This window comes from Hemicordylus capensis, chromosome 1 (genome assembly GCF_027244095.1).
Source record: "Hemicordylus capensis ecotype Gifberg chromosome 1, rHemCap1.1.pri, whole genome shotgun sequence".
Lineage (NCBI taxonomy): Eukaryota > Metazoa > Chordata > Lepidosauria > Squamata > Cordylidae > Hemicordylus > Hemicordylus capensis.
Genome location: NC_069657.1, coordinates 187,180,113 through 187,196,853, shown reverse-complemented (window position 1 = coordinate 187,196,853; position 16,741 = coordinate 187,180,113). Strand labels below are relative to the sequence as shown.

Sequence of the window (16,741 nt, the reverse complement as noted above, 5' to 3'; positions counted from 1 at the left end):
GATTAATTGGGGCGGCAAGACACCAGCCGCCGCCCCCCCCGCGACCGGATTAGGGGCCAAATCGGCCCAAACTACTGCCGCGGCTGACCACCCACCCAACCGCCCAACACAAGGCCCATTTTGGGCCAAGGTAGCCAGTGGCTACTAGACCGGATTAGGGGCCAAATCGGCCCAAACTACAGCCGCCGCCCGCCCTCCCAGCCGCCCGAGTCCTCACCGCAAGAAGGCCCGCGTCAGTCGGGCCGATCAGGGCCCCACAATTCAAAAAGGAGAGGAGCTCGCAAACAGAGCTCCTCTCTCTGCAAAGTCTCGGCCCGAACTGGGGCTTTGGGCGCAAAGGACGCCTGGGAGAGAACTGGAGAGAACTGGAGAGTCAGGGACCGGCGCTCAACCCTTCGGGGGACCGGCAGCGGTCCAGGGACCGGTGGTTGAGAAACTGTGGTCTAGATAATCAGTTTCCTCCAAGACAGCCTAGAGCTGGACGGCCACCACCCTCTCAATCACCTTGCCCAGCCAAGAGAGATTGGAGCTTGGCCTGTAGCTGTCCATCACTAAGGGGTCCAGGGAAGAGTGGTCTAACCATTGCCTCCTTCAGGCAGCGGGGCACACTACCCTCCCTCAGCGATGCATTTACGATATTAACTAGGCCACCTCCAACAATTTCCCTGCTAGATAGAAGCAGCCAAGTCGGGCAAGGATCCAGAGAACGGGTGGTAGGCCTCACCGCCCCAAGCAGCTTGTCCACATCCTCAGGAGTCACAGATTGAAACTGATCCAATCTAATGCTGTAAGAGGGATTGCTGGACACCTCCTCCATAGACCTTGCAGAAATAGTGGAGTCCAAGTCAGCTCGAATACAGGAGATCTTATTCGCAAAGAACCCATTAAAGGCATCACAGCAGAGCAACTTTGGGGACTAATTGGAAGTAGAAGGAGCAGAAACCCAACTCCTCACAACTCGGGATAGCTCCACCGAGTGTGAACCTTCAGCCGCAATGCGCACAGAGCAGAATCTCTTTTTCACTGCGCGCACTGCCACCGCATAAGCCTTCAAATGGGTCACATGCTGAATCCTGTCAGATCCGAACCAAGTTCTCCTCCACTTGCGCTCTAGTCGCCTACCCAACTGCTTCAGCCCCCGCAGCTCCTCAGTATACCAAGGGGCCATTTTTTGCAGCAGGTCAGAAGGGATGCTTGGAAGCAATCGTGTCTACTGCCCTGTTGAGTTCCCTGTTCCAGGTTCCTACCAGGGCATCGACAGAATCACCGGCCGCACCAACGTCAAAATCCTCCAAGGCCTTTTGAAATCCCACTGGGTCCAGCAGCCTTTTTTGGACGGACCATCCTAATAGGTCCACCACCCCTGCAGGAATGGATTGCGGCTGTGAGACCGACCTTAACCAGGTAGTGGTCCATCCATGACAATGGGGAAACCACTGGATTCCCCATCCATGAAACACCCCCCTGATCTGAACAAAAGACCAAATTGAGTGCATGGCCAGCAACATGAGTTGGTTCAGAAACTAACTGGGATAGGCCCATAGTTGTCATGGCCGCTATGAACTCCTGAGCCGCACCAGACAAGCCAGCCCCAAAGTGGATGTTGAAGTCCCCCAGCACCAAAAGTCTAGGAGACTCCAACACCAACTCCGTGACCAGCTCCATCAACTCAGTTAGGGAGTCAGTTGGGCAGCAGGGTGGACGGTACACCAACAGAATCCCCAATCTATCTCTAGTTCCCAGCCTCAAAAAATGCACTCAATATCAATCAGCTGTCTCACAGGGGCCCTGGTAAGGGAAATGGTATTCTTATGGACCACAGCCACTTCACACACACCCCGCCCACTTCCCCTGGCCTGCTCCACGACAGAGAGTAACCTGGTGGGAGAAGCTGAGCCCACACAGAACCACTCGCCTCCCCCAACCAGGTCTCGGTTATACATGCCAGGTCAGCTCCCTCATCCACGATCAAGTTGTGGACAATTTCGGTCTTATTCAGAACTGATCTGGCATTGCAGAGGAGCAAGGCCAGACTCTGTGGGTCATTGGAGCTGCTCCCCGAGGCCTGAGAGTTGACAGAATAGTTGGAAGTGGAAACAGTTATTAAATTACTGATTTCCCTTCCCCTGTAACAGCCAGATGCTCTGTCAGCGCCAATTCTTCTATTTTCCACCACTACAGTAATAGCTGCCCCTGAACTGCCAGGCACACCCCCAGCACCATTCCACTCAAGAGAGCCCAAACACATGTCTGCAAGAGGCCTGGCCCAACCCAACCCCCCCAGCCCTCGGTCCCACCCCCGAAAGCCTGGCCCCGGCTTCGGCGGCTGCCTACAGGCAGCCTGACAGCCACGCCTATGGCGAGCCTCCTTGCTTTTAAGCTTGCAAGCTCCAGAAGCCACTCCTCACACAAGCAGCTCCCAGGCCAGGCAGCAGGTGGTGGAACTTCAGCAATCTTCAGCAATCTGGGAGGTTGGCAACCAGCCAGCTGGAACTTCGCAGCCGACAAGCAGGCTGCACTCTGTCTGTGCTGGAATGTCCACAGGAGGCAAAGGGGCTAGATGGTGAGTCCCAGCAAGGCAGATGGAATGGCCCTGCTCCCCCTGTTACCTTCCCCTAGGTTAAATAGTAGGTTAATGTGCCCCCCCCCCTTAGCTTCTGTGCTACATGAGTTGTAAATACTTTGCACAGGCTCATATATTATGCTCGCTTTAAAAATTAAGCTCCATCCACCCACACTTTGCCTTCATCTTTCAGCCTGATAGTGGGGTGGAAAGGGATGTGTCCATGCAGTAATTAAGTAGGTGGTGTAGCTTCCGTAATCCTTTCCTAGAGGCGCCTGGTTAATTTCTGCCTGAATCATTGCTGCAAGGCACAGTGCTTCCCCCAAACAGCACCCAGTAAATGTCTAGGGAGAAATAAAGCAGCTGCAACCACTTCACCTAACACTCCGCCAAGAAATCTTTCTCCTCCATTTAGGCCCATGGCAATGTATGCATTTCACTCATTCTTGGCCACTGAAAGATCAACAGGAAAGCTCTTCCTGGCTCTGCATCTTTTTTGTTTTGTTGCATTTTCTTGTATCCCAAGCATTGCCTGGTTGTGGTACCACATGCCAACATATTACCCCATCCAGTGTTATTGGGTTCCACAGATCAATTGACAATAACTGGCAATAGAAATTGGACTTTATTGTTCTTGTTTCCAGACATGTTATTTGTATATACCAGGCATCCCCAAACTGCAGCCCTCCAGATGTTGCTGAACTACAACTTCCAGCATACCCAGCCACAAAAAAATTGTGTCTAGGGATGCTGGGAGTTGTAGTTCAGCAACATCTGGAGGGCCGCAGTTTAGGGATGCCTGGTATATAACTTTCCAAGTTTGATGGATCTCTGCATAAAGGTATTGGTGGAATCCAGGTCTTGATACAGGTTTCTATATTTCTTCCAGCTCCAACTTTCAGTACCACTGAGTAGTGATGTGCATGGAATCGCGGAGGTGCAGTTCAACGCCGGGAGTGTGTGCTTCCCTAAGAGCGGGGGAGGGTGAACTTACCCCTCCCACTGTTTCCCCCCTGCTGGTGCTTTGTTTTTCAAGAAATCCATGGGGCGGCAGCGTACCTGCCTGCTGCCCCGTCCCCCGTTTTTGGCCAGAAATTGCCAGTAGTATCGCCTGCACATGCACCCGTTGCACACTTCCAGCCAAGTACAGGTATGCTGCTGCCCCTAGGATTTCACTAAAAATGGAGCGCCATCAGGGGAAAAGTGGTGGGAGGGGTAAGTGCACCCTCCCCCACCCCTAAAGAGGCACCCCCCTGGTGTCAAACCTTCGAGCCGGTGCTGTCTTCAAACCGGTTTGGAGGCCTTTAGAATGGCCTCTGGAACAGTTCGTACACATCCCTACCACTGAGCTAGGAGTAAGGTTGCAAGGCCATGAGTCTACTCAAGAGTATACCCAGCTCCCTTACTTGTGAGTAGAACCTGCTGAATCCTCTAATTACTGGAACTTAGGTCTAGCTATGTTCATGTGGGCATCGTGACTTTAACATCATGACTTTAAATTGTGAGCCCTTTGGGGACAGGGATCCATCTTATTTATTTATTTATTTATTTCTCTGTGTAAACCACCCTGAGCCATTTTATGGAAGGGCGGTATAGAAATCGAATGAATAAATAATAAATAAATGCGGACAGAAGCTGTGCCCTCGATTAACAGACAGATGTAGAACAGGTAGGAACAAAGAGGCAGAGATGAGTGTCTTAAACAGGCCACAATTAAAACAAAACATAACACAGGGAACCCATGGAAGAGCAGCCCCTGCACATCAGCCCTAAGTCTGCAAAGCCCCTCGACACTGCTAGCAAACGTGCAGCGCTTCTTTGGCTCTTAAGGAGTGAACCACTCTCCCATTATTCTCAACTGAGCAAGGGTGTGCTTTAAAAAACCACAGGGCACTACCTACAAACTCAACCAACATTGCCAAGACAAAACAACATGCTTAAAAGAACGTCCCTATGAACTCACTGCAATTTACTCCTCCTCAAGCTTTTTTATTTTATTTTTAGCTTTACAGCGATCTTAACTAAATGCTTAACTGTTCAAGTTTACATGGATCATGTTCATAAAGCCTCATTGAAATCAACACAATTTAGACTTTACACAGGGAGGCGGTAAGCTGCAATTCTGGGCTGGTCTGCCTCAGTATATGGGAAGTTTTTCACACGGGGCTTTTAAACGGAATGGAGGGGGTGTTCACATATCCGGCAGATTTACCCTGAAGTCCCTGCAAGCTATCGGGGAGCACTTCACACACAATCCAGGTTTTTCACTGCACATTAGAGTGGAGCCTGATTTAGATCTGGGTTTTTAAAAATCAACTTTCTGCATTGGGTTTTGGGGATAATGGAGTTCACAGTAAAGCCTCCCAGAAAACGTGCTTTAAAGCCTGCTGTGTGGAGAATTCCCACACAGTTCGGGTGTCGGGTCATCTTGTAGATATTTGCGTCCCCATGCACAAAAACCTCACTGTGTAGTAAAGAAGCACACTGGAGAAAAGATGTCTTCTGGTTTAGCTACATTTAGTGTTGTTTGGTATGGAGGATTCAAAAATGACTTTCCAGATGAGTTGTGAAGAACTGCAGAACTCTGTCACCTTATGCTCCATAAGTCGATTGGGTCTTATTTCCATTTCGGTGTTTTTTAGGAAGCTGCCTCATAGAGACAGGTCACTGGTCCAGCTAGCTCAGTCTTGGCTATGCTGACTGGCAGTGGCTGTCCGAGGGTTCAGGCCCTATCTGAGGATGCCAGGGAGTGAACCTGGGACCTGCTGAGCTCTACCATTGAGTTGTAGCCCTATCCAATTATGGGTCATTTCCAAATAGAATAAACATTCTGGGGGAAATGCAAACTTTTGGGACTTGATTCTAACTAGATGAATGGCTTTCACCAGCACATGCTGGCAAAGGACACCGATGGTGGATGTGTTATGAACTGATTAGTGGCTGAATTGCAGAATGCAGGACTTAAGCAAAAGGGTTTTCTAGTCGAGTGACAAGTGTGCAGGTAGGAAACCATTCAGATCAAGTCACACCAGCAACTGGCAGAGAAGTACATGCAGGATTGGCACAACCTTTACTTTCCCTTCATACAACTTTCCTCATGTTTCCTTTGCAGAAAGGCTAAGTTTCAGGGAATGAGGGACATTTGTGCCACCTCTAACCAGTCCAAGCCCCACCCCTTTCACCCACACGTGGGCTCTTCCTACTTTTTCAAACGGTGGGAAAACAGACTCCGATCATATGCTGGGTTATTCAAAGGTGGTGGGTCTTTCTCCCAAGAACACATACACAGGAGACTGGAGAGAGTCCAATTCCTTCTCCTTTCTCTTTTCCTATTCCCTGCTAGGGATGTGCATGGAGCCGGTTCGGAGGCCCTTTATGCGCCTCTGAACCAGTCCAAAGAACTGGCAGTGCTGCTGGTCCGACAGCAGGGGGGTGTCTAGCTTTTAAGAGTGGGGGAAGGTGTACTTACCCCTCCTGCCACTTTCCCCGCACCAGCGTCTGTTTCTTTAAAAAAGCCCATCGTGGTGGCAACATACTTCACTGCCGCCCCGTTGCCCAGATATTACCGGAAGTCTCAGGCACGCAGACGTGCTGGTATGCGTAGGTGCGTTGGAGACTTCCAGTCATATCCGGACAACAGGGAGGTACGCTGCCACCCCAATGGGCTTTTTAAAAAACTGATGCCGGCGGGGGGGGAGTGGTTGGATGGGTCAGTGCACCCTCCCCCACTCTTAAAGCAGCACCCCCGCTGCCTTCAAGCCTCCCGCCACGGTTCCGTGCACATCCCTGTACCCCGCTTCTTCTAACACGGTGTCTCTTACTTAGGACCCCACCACAAGTGCGGTGAATCTGCTTTGTATCTCAACTGTCAGCACATATGCTGTGAGTGGCTGCCCTCTTGAGGCAATATGGTGGATTGGCTGCACCAAAAATACCTTTGGGGGCTCTCTAGGATTCCATGTGCTGCGAATTTGTTTTGTATCCAGCTGTAAATGCAAACATTAGAGAGAGGCACGGAGGAGACACAGACACTCATATGGTGATCTTATAAGTCTTGTTCTCCTCAACGAGTGTAGACTAAAGAAGAAACTCTAAAAAAAAAGAAAAGAAACTTTAGTGTAGACTAAAGGAGAAACTTAAGTGTGTAGTACACTGCTCTGGGCTCCTTGGAGGAAGAGCGGGATATAAAATATTAATCAATCATCATCATCATCATCATCATGGCTGCTTGCAGAATGTGGAAAAACCATTCCTTGAGGACAGGGATGAGAAAACAGAGAAAAGAGAGCAAAAGGGAACAGTTGTTGAACTACAGTAGACAAATGCTAGCGTATTCATACACTCCCCTTATCAAGCAGCCATGTTCAATAGGGATGGGCCCGGACCGGTCCGGAGGCCATTGAAATAGCCTCCGGACTGACCTGGGTGGTCCAGTTCGGGTGGGGGGGTACCTTTAAGAGCGGCGGGAGGGTTTACTTACCCCTCCCGCTGCTTTCCCGCTTGGCACCGTAATTCCAAGAGTAATTGGGGCGGCAGGATACCTCCCTGCCGCCCCTTCCCCGATGTTGCTTGGAAAACTCCCAGCAGTCCTCCTGTGACGTGCACGCATGCCGCGCAAAGGACTGCTGGGAGTTTTCCAAGCAACGTCGGGGAAGGGGCGGCAGGGAGGTATCCTGCCGCCCCAATTACTCTTGGAATTACGGCGCCAAGCGGGAAAGCGGCGGGAGGGGTAAGTAAACCCTCCCGCCGCTCTTAAAGGTTCCACCCCACCCCAGTGCCGGACCGCAGTTGGTGGTTCCGTGCACACCCCTAATGTTCAAGGCCAGGAAGTCACTCCCCAGAACTTGCCCATACTGGCTTCAAATCTCTCAACAGTCAGAAACTGAGATCTGTGCTCTTAGACAATAACCCTGTTAAGGGAACTTCAGACCTTAGTCCAGCATGGACCTGCATTTTTGAATAAAATTAATGCAGCTTGATACTCTGTAAAGAGTACATTATTTGTGTTGGGAAACTGTTGTTACCAGCACCTAAGCCCCCTCTTTTTAGGAGATGATTTTCAAACTGCTGTTTCCTGACTGTTTTCAGTGGATCCCTGCGACATTTGGAAGGGTGGTAGGTCTCGTCACCTAGTTGATATCTTCAGGGAGGCTAGATGGATTTTAAGTGATAGAATGTTCAGGGCTTATAATGGTTGGATTCAAGAATATTGGCAGTACTTTGCCTGTGTAATTATTCTGCATGAAATGCATCTAAACTGTTTACCAAAACACCTTTGAAAACTAGTGGCTGCCATGATGCGCTGTCTAATGCAATCCCAAGACTCTGTGCGAGGCTGCAGCAAAGTTGCAAGACAAGCCCCAGCCCTTTTCAAACCCAGCAGCTGTGGAAGTCGGCTTTTCCTGTGGCTCTCCTGCAGTCCCATTTGGAGTCCCACAGCTCCATTAGGCTGCAGGCACATCACATTGGCCAGTCTGAACTGGAGAGTTTAAAAATGCTTATGAACCTGAACCAGAATTGAATCTAAATGTTCAACAGTTTGACTCCTGTGCCATATAAGTTTCTGCGCAATCCTATCTAAAGCTTCATTACTGATGATGGCGCTACCTTGTAAGTATTTTATGCCAGCAAAAGTCTATGACTCAAACCGAAACTATATTAATAGTATTTTATTTCATATGGGAAAAATACAGTAGCTGTGCAAAAAAATAGATCTACAGAACGAGAGAATAAAATACGATTGTACAAATACCAAGAGAAACAATAAATAAGCTAGAGAATAACAATTCATTTAGAAACCGCAAATTCTTTATGGAATTTTAAAAAACCGTGCGAGAATGCTGTTACAATGTACACATGCAAATAATTGTTCAAGGGCAACAGAAGACTCCAGCTTGTACAGCCCCAACCTTTATTCCTTACAGAAATGTCCTTACAAACATCTTGAAAATATTCTTGCAATTTCTTTTTTTTTTATTTTAAAGGCATTTCCCTCTGAAGCACTGAGGGAAAGTATCACGCCCCTCCTATAAAAAGTCAATGCACTTACTATGCTACTCCCTCAGATATTCATTGGGTGCTCTATAAAAACTAGCAAAACCTGCTTTCTTCTTCCATATTCTCCCTCTTGTACTGACATAGCACCGCAAAGGTGTTTAGATAAACTATGTAAAGTGCTGTTCTATGTTGTTAACATGTCATAATATATTACTCAGTGCAATAACCAGGATGTTGAACACAATGCATGCAACCCGCCCCCCTGAAATTTATTTGGTGCCTCTTAATAACCCCAGTCAAAATCATTCACATGATGGAATAAAGTATGGCTGCTGAACGATTTGCACAGAAGTTTTCCTGAAATGACACCTGCTTCCTTATTAAGCTGGAAGAATAATGCTTAATCTTCCTGACAAGAAAACATTCATGGACAGATGTGGATGTTCTCTGGATCCCACCACCTGGCAGAAATTAATCCACTTTAAGCAACAAGAAATATACATGGCTGTACAAAAAAAAAAATTGTTCACCCTTTCAAAAGGACTCTGCTTGGTATACTGACCAATCTGGTTAACCAGGCATGCCTAGTTTAAATCCTTTTTTAGAATGAAATTTGACATTATTGATGGAATTCCTTTTCCAATGCATTAAGATACAGCTTCTTTGCTAAGTTGTGATTGCCCATGTTTTGATTAGTACTACTGGCCATCATGGATAGCTTGAATACTGTTCAAGAAGCGGTCAGATGATCAGGTTTTTGTTATGCACCCTGTAAAATATCAGCAATTAATATCAGCAACTTATGCCACTATGCACTAAGTTTTACAACCAAGGGACATGGTTCATCACGATTATGAATCTGTGATAAGAGAGCTAGAATTGTTCACACATTAGATTCTACGAAAGATCGCTTTGGCTTTGTTGAAGTGATGTGACTGGAATGAATGTCCTTATTTAGCTGTTTGGAGAGCACTCCCTGATACAAATGAGCCACAGGCTTCGCTATCCTGCTGTCTTGAGGGCAGGCAGATGCTTGGCACTTGAGCTCCTCCAGTTCTTGAGACTGAGTCCCATTCTGGATGCTCTCCCCTGGGGTCGCAGCAGAAGGAGAGAAAGAGAAAGTGGCCGTCTGGTTGCCACAGCTGCCCAACTGCTTGGCAGAGAACGGCTCGCAGCTCAAGGGCAGAGAGCCCCCCGCGGCGGCAGCACTTCTCAGGAAACCTTCGGCAGCTTGGCCATGCCAGCTGCGATTGGGTGGGTTGATCTGCTGCTGCTGCTGGAAGCGGACTGCCTTATCCATAATCCCCATGAAAGGAGTATTGCGAGGCCTCGCCTCTGCTGCTCCGCTCTGAACTTGGTTCGCTTTGCTTTCCTTGAGCCGAGTGTCTGGAGCTTGCCCTTTCACACCCTCAGAGAAGCTACTGCTTGAAGATAAGCTGCTTGTGGAACTGGAGACCACCAGGCCAACAGAAACCGGGCTGGAACAGAGAGAGCTCTGCTGCCTGATTTCACCCATTCCTTGAGGTGACTTCTCCAAGTTTGAAGGCGTATGGACAGCCAGCCTCTCGTGTGTCTTGGATCTGCTCATGAAAGGCTGAGGAGGCCCTTTGTCACCAGGCTGCTGCAAGTAGGGAAACGGGCTGGTGGCTAGTCTGTCATTGAACAGGGCAGAGCTATTCCCGGCAGCAACGCTGGCAGGCAGCAGGTTTGCCCCTTCCAGATGCTGACTCTTACTGTTGCTCAGATTGGTGAGGTGTCTGGAGGGCACAGGGCTGGAAGGGAGATACTGAGGGGGCGGAGCTTTTGGGCCAGACTGACCTGTTCCAGTTCGTGTCCCGGACTGGATGGAATTCAGGTGCTGGTTGGTTTTTACTATCTGGGCTTGCTTGGTGGGCTGCATGGTCAAGCCAGGCTCTCGCAGGTATTTGTTGCCTGCGCGGTTTGGTGGAGATACAGGCCTGAATTTCTGATTATTGCCTTCCTGAGGATTTCTGCTGCAAGATGGAGGAGCCTGGGAAAGCGGCAGCCTCTGTGTAGGTGGGTCAGGCTCCTCTTCGTGCAAAAATTCCTCCTCTTCTATCTCTTCCAAACTGAAGTGATCCTGCACAAGGGCCTCCCCCTCCTTCGAGTCATCGTTCTGTAGGGCTGGCTGAGGACATGGCTGCTTCTGTGGCTGGGCCCGTTGGAGCTGTTTGCACTCTTCTTCCACTCGACTTAGCAGCCTCTTTATTTCTTGGTTGCCAGGGCACAACTTGATGGCTTCGCGCAGGTCACTGAGAGCTGCATGAAACTGCCTGGAGCGCAAAGAAGGGAACACAATAAAACTTGGCACATTTACATTTTAACTAGTGCATGTCAATAGGCTTGCTGCTGGGCAGCCTTATGATCCCCTGAGGTGTCCCTTTCAGATCTGCATGAGGAGCATCATGTCCTTTCTACAATAACCCAAAAATACAGATGGTCTGGCTGGCCTCTGAGATAACCAAAGGAGGGTTCATCAATTTCAGTAGCATCTTTGCCTTTCTTCCTGCAACAGTCTTCTCTTACACTCGGATGAAGAAGAGCACCCAGGATCACATGGCCCCTCTGGAATGGTTTCCCTGCCAGCACTGCAATCTATTCTAAACATCTGAATTCCAGTGTTAGCTGGACACAACACACCCTGGTGCTGGCTGCACACAAGATCATGTGCAGCTCGTCTTCTACGCCAATTTTCTCAGTATGGCTGGGGCGGCGGAGGGAGGGGGCGCTAATGTGTGATGCAGTTTCAAAACCTGACTACCTCATGGGTCTATTTCTCATGGATTTCCTTCTTATAGCATGTCCCATCAGGTTTAATGGGAGAGGGAGAACTCTTCCATTTCCTTGATGTTGTACTCGGTGCAGAGGGTTGGTCTGAACAAATGGTTTCCGATTTCTCTCTCTGGCATGGAATTGATTTTTAAAAATATAATTTTCTGCCAAAAATATAGTTAAGTACCATAAGAACAGTGGCTCGTACATGGTGCACAGCACTCCGCTGATCCAAGAGTGGGTTGCGCACACTCTTTCTGTGTCTCTCCTAGTGGGGTTGGAGGGGTTCTATGGCAACTGAGAATTGCAACATTGCTGTAGTGACGAGCCTCCCATTATTTCTAGTGGGAGTCTTGTTGGCACAGTGATGATGCAATAGTTAGTAGTGACAGAATCCCTGTGGGCTTGTTAGCTGTTTGCTAGGGGTGTGCACAAAACCGAAACAGACCCGAACAGGACCAGGCCAGTTCAGATTTGCCGCTCATCAAACCCCACCAGGTACCGATCCGTGGGGGGGTGTCCAAAAATCACCCGGTTTGAGAGTTCTTTGGGCCTTTCCCCCATCACGAGGGCCATTTTGGAAGTCGCCACACATGCGCAATGGGCCTCTGCATGGCTGGCCATGCAGGGGCCCATTGCACATGTGCAGCGGGCTCCAAAATGGCCACCGTGATGGGAGGAGAGGCCCAGAAAGGGCTGAAGAATGCCCAAACCAGGCAATTTTGGGCACGAGGAAGACTGGCAGGTTCCTCATGGCCTTCATGGGTTCATGACCTGACCCCCCCCCCCTCGTACGACCAGGACGGGGGGCTCAGTTTGACCCCAAACTGTTGAACTGAACTGGTTTGATGTCGAACACATTTGGCATCAAACCTGTTTGCAAATCCCTACTGTGTGCATACGGTTTGGAGAGGCACAGAATAAGTGTGCGTGCCCCGTTCTTGTATCGGCAGGGCACTGCATGGTATGTAAGCCAGTGACTGGCATAATGTGCAGGCTACCATTACCATAATGGTCTGCCCTGGGGTTTCTGCAGACTTCAAAGCAATCTTCAACGCTGTTCAGAAGCAGCAGATGCAGAAGCAGTGTTGCCACAGCTTTCCCATTGTCACGAATGGGGAAGTTTACAGGAACTCTGCATCCGCATCCTGAACAGTCTAGTCAGAAGATTACACAAACACATCCTGCTTGAATATTATTTGGAAAGAAACTATGGCTACAAATAAGGGTGTCAATACCTGCTGTTCCTCTTGGCTCTTGCTCTAGCATAATAGGCTTCATAGGATGTGGGTTTGAGATCAAGTGCCTTGGTAGCAAATTCTTCTGCCATGCCAAAATCCTGCCAGAACAACAAGAAAACCATTTCAAATTTTCTCATATTCGTTTAAGAAAGGACTATAACAAACAGTCACAATCTGAGTTGTCCTCCAGATGTTTATTTCAGTGCTTAGCTGTTTCTAATCATATTTCTGTATGTTACTGTTCTAACTTGTACTGCAAACCAAACTGATGCACGTAGACCCTTTCACAGCACACCTGTAACATACTGCCAGCAAAGCAGCTGATGTGTACTAATGGTGCTTTCATGCATCAACTCTTGCAAACTTGGTCACAATTACTGGAGAGCTATGCAAGTACTCCCCAGTAGGTTAGGTCCATTCATTTGTATGGATGTCGACTGACCCAGAAGACCACAATGGATAAAACCTTGAGCAATAAAAACTTACATTTGTTTTTCTGCGGCATCGTGACAGGTTTAGATATAGGGAAACTCTAAGCTCATTGAAAGCTTTAATTTCTTCTCCAAAGCTCTCTCGGGGAAACTTCCGTAAAGCATACTGGTACCTCTGTGCTGCCTCCTTCATCTTCCCTTTCTGGAGGGTAAAAGCACAGAAGTTTGCCAGTCTTATTCTTAAATGCTGCTTTCATCTTAAAAATGATTCAACATGTTAAGAGAAACCACTAGAGAGAAGGGTAAAACACACTGGATTCTATGGTAATGAGGAGTAATACTTATCCAGATATTTCCCTAAGAAAAGATTTATGGGGAATCATGCAATTCTAGTGCCAAGAGGCTTCTGCACTATATAAGCTGAATAGTACAGTGGCTTGAACTGGAACGTGGTGTGGAATGTGATCAGCAGTTTAAGAGCTGAACTAAAAACTCTGAGACCAAAACACACTGAGGTTATGTTCCTCTCACCTTCTCCATGATCGAAAAATATGGCCATGGCCTCGACTATTTTTAGGAAGGATTTGAGCAGGATGGCATTCACTCCTCCCTCAGTGCATGAGCTAAGTGCTGCATCTCAGAAGATCAGACAAAGCACTTTCCTTCATTCTGGGAGGTCTAGAAAACCTTGTTTTGTGGCATGCACTTGCGCAATTGTTTGTGTGTGTCTACACAAAGGATCATTGCAACAACAGTTACAATTAAACAACTCTTACAGTTTGTCAGCCTTTGAAGGTTTACTCTACTTTTTAAACTCGATATTCGATTGTTTTTATGAAACAAGTCACCATGAACACAAAAGAAGTCAAACAGGAATTTAGCAACCTGAACTACTGCTATCTGCCACTCTGGCATGGATTTCAGAAAATCAAATTCTTGGGATTGAACAAGCAGGCTTTAGAGCAGGCCGCTCTACTCTCGATCACTGTATGATCCTGCACCATCTAGCAAAGAAATACTCTAGCGGCCCCAAATGCAAATTTTTTTGTTGCCTTTATCGACTTAAAATCTGCGTTTGATTTCATCTCCAGATATTTATTATGGTCCAAACTTGGAAAAACAACAATAGACAAGAGATTGCTATTTTTGATGATGCAGCTTTACTCCAATTCCTCATTACGGGTTAGATATGCTATCAATGGGGCCCTAACTGATTCTATCCCCTCTACTCGAGGGGTTAGACAGGGCTGCGTCTTGGCCCCAACATTGTTTCATCTCTTTATTAATTATTTGCCCCCATCTCTGGAGAGTGTGGATTCCCATGCCCCGAAGCTGGCTAACAAACGAGTGCCCATTTTACTCTATGCCGATGACACAGCAGTGTTATCACAGTCCAGATTAGGTCTGCAAAGACTGTTGCGCGCTTTTGCCGGCTACTGTAATGATAACAAACTAACAGTTAACTACAAAAAAACAAAGGTCCTGGTTTTCTCTAAATCCAGGAAATTATATAAATGGGTAATAAATCAGAACCACATTGAGCAGGTTTACAACTATAAATATTTAGGCATATTATTTCAATATAATCTAAATTGGAAAACCCACAGGCTGTCTTCAATTCATAAAGCCCGCAATACCAGTGCCTTTTTGCAATTTTACTACTCTAAAGGGGGCCAATTTGTTCCCATGGTACTCCAGGTATTTCGTGCTAAGATCGTGGCCCAACTACTTTTTGGAGTCCCGCTATGGATCCAGGGAGTAACAGCTGAACTGGAGAGAGTACAGTCTATTTTTCTAAGAGCAATCTTTGCATTGCCTAGGTGTGTGCCTTATTCTGCTCTGTGCTTGGAATCTGGGTCTTTCTCTATTGTCCGTAAAGCCTGGGAGCTTACTTTTGCTAGATGGAGTAAACTCTGTTCAGAGATTCAGGAATTTTCTTTTTTCCAATATTTATGGGTGGATTCTTATCCCAACCCTTGGCTAACGTATGTAAATAATAAAATTATTCAACTGGGCCTTTCTCCTTCAGAACTCCTCACTTGGGAATATAATAAGGTGAAGGAAATATTATTTCTCCGGTTGCACGATATTGAGCGGCAGGAACTTATGTCTTCGGCCAATAGGACTTGCTCCCCTTTACGTTTTGGGATTTTGCCACCTTGGGGAGATAGAGGTGCTAATTACTTAACAACACTGCATTTTTCTAAATTTTGGGTCTCATTTGCTCGGGCCGGTTTAATGTGTTGCCCTCTTCTCTTTTGGATCGGAGATTTGCTAAAGATCATTCTGTTGCGGTTTTCTGCCCTTGTGGCATCGGCCTTCTGGAAACTGTCACCCATGTACTGCTATATTGCTCTTTATATCGGGATGTTAGAGAAGAACTTATTTCCCCTCTGTTACTCAAATTTCCCGGAAGGTGTGAGCTCTTTTATACATATTACTGCCTCGCGGATTCAAGCCCCAGGATTACAACAACTGTAGCTAAATTTTTCTACATTGCAATCAGGCTAAGGTCCCTATTAAGTGCTTAATTGCGAGAGCTGTCTATTGTTTTTAAGTAATTTATTATGAGTGATTGTATTCTGTTTTCTTGTGTTTTAGCACTGTTTTATTGATCGTTGTATTGAGTATATTTGTTACTCCTATTTCTGCTGGCCAAAGGCCATAATCAAATTGATGATGCTATCTGCCACTCATACCTCAATACTAGAAACAGTAGGGATCCACTTACTTTGTACATTATGTTTCCTTCTTCAATTAGCTTTTGTAAAAGGATAATCAGAATATCAGGTTTTGATGTAGCCATGGCCCAGGCTGCATTTCCTGAAATTCAAAACAATTAACATTTAAATGTGTTTCTGCTAAATGTCATGGCGAAACCTTCAAAAGAAATATAACTTTGAATAGCCAGCTACTTCATGATCTGAACTCAATTTCCTGTGCTTTAGGAACACTAGTAGAGTCACCGAAATGTAATATCAAAATGCTGTCCCTGAGGAAAAACCCTTGGAAGGTGCACTACCAGATTTAAGGGCAACACTTGTGGACCCATTGTTACTGTCAAAAGTTAGCACTGACATCACAATTAAAATTAACAACATGAAATGAACTGCTTCTCTCACATCCTTGGACCACGCGACTCACTCATCTGCTATTCTGTCTCCACAATGACTGCTAATATTTCAACATCTGTAAAGATGTTTAAATTGCTATAATTAAAAGCAGATAAAATCTGATTTGCTAGGAAACATCTAAATGCTTTTTAAATGGACATATTTATTAGCACTAAAATGCATTTTATAGACCAGCATGATAAAAATGGGTTTTAATGTGGTTGTTTACAAGGTAATAATTATTCCTTCCATTCTAAACAAAACCATTTTACTTTGGCAACACTGGATAGATTTCACTAACCTAATTTGGCTCCCTTTCGAAGCAGTGTGACCACCACTGATGTATTTCGACATCCAATTGCTCTGTCCAATGGGCGCATCCCACTGTTGTCAACATGTTCAATCACTGCACCCTTTTCCACTAAATACTGAACCTGTAAATGCAAAAAACACAAAAACCAAAAGTGCACAATCATTATATTTCTAGGATTTCTTGCTGAAGTACTCTTAATTTCCTTCCAATTTTGCACACGTGCACACAAACACCCTTTTGAAAATGGGTGCAGTCTACCAGGAACATTTCTTGCTTAGGCTTTACAGAAA

At 46.7% G+C, this 16,741-nt stretch overlaps 1 protein-coding gene across 14 annotated transcripts in view; it reads right to left on the bottom strand.

The window, feature by feature from the left end:
* Window positions 1-8,214: 8,214 nt before the first annotated feature.
* TANC1 (tetratricopeptide repeat, ankyrin repeat and coiled-coil containing 1) overlaps window positions 8,215-16,741 on the bottom strand; it is a 225,385-nt gene continuing 216,858 nt past the window's right edge. For all 14 annotated transcript variants that reach the window (XM_053260287.1, XM_053260307.1, XM_053260270.1 and 11 more), the window contains 5 exons: window positions 16,440-16,572; window positions 15,757-15,848; window positions 13,081-13,227; window positions 12,592-12,692; window positions 8,215-10,854 (listed from right to left, as the gene is read on the bottom strand). In XM_053260287.1, the coding sequence (XP_053116262.1) occupies window positions 9,444-10,854; window positions 12,592-12,692; window positions 13,081-13,227; window positions 15,757-15,848; window positions 16,440-16,572 (1,884 nt within the window). In that variant the 3' untranslated portion in view covers window positions 8,215-9,443. The remainder of the gene's footprint in view (window positions 10,855-12,591; window positions 12,693-13,080; window positions 13,228-15,756; window positions 15,849-16,439; window positions 16,573-16,741) is intronic.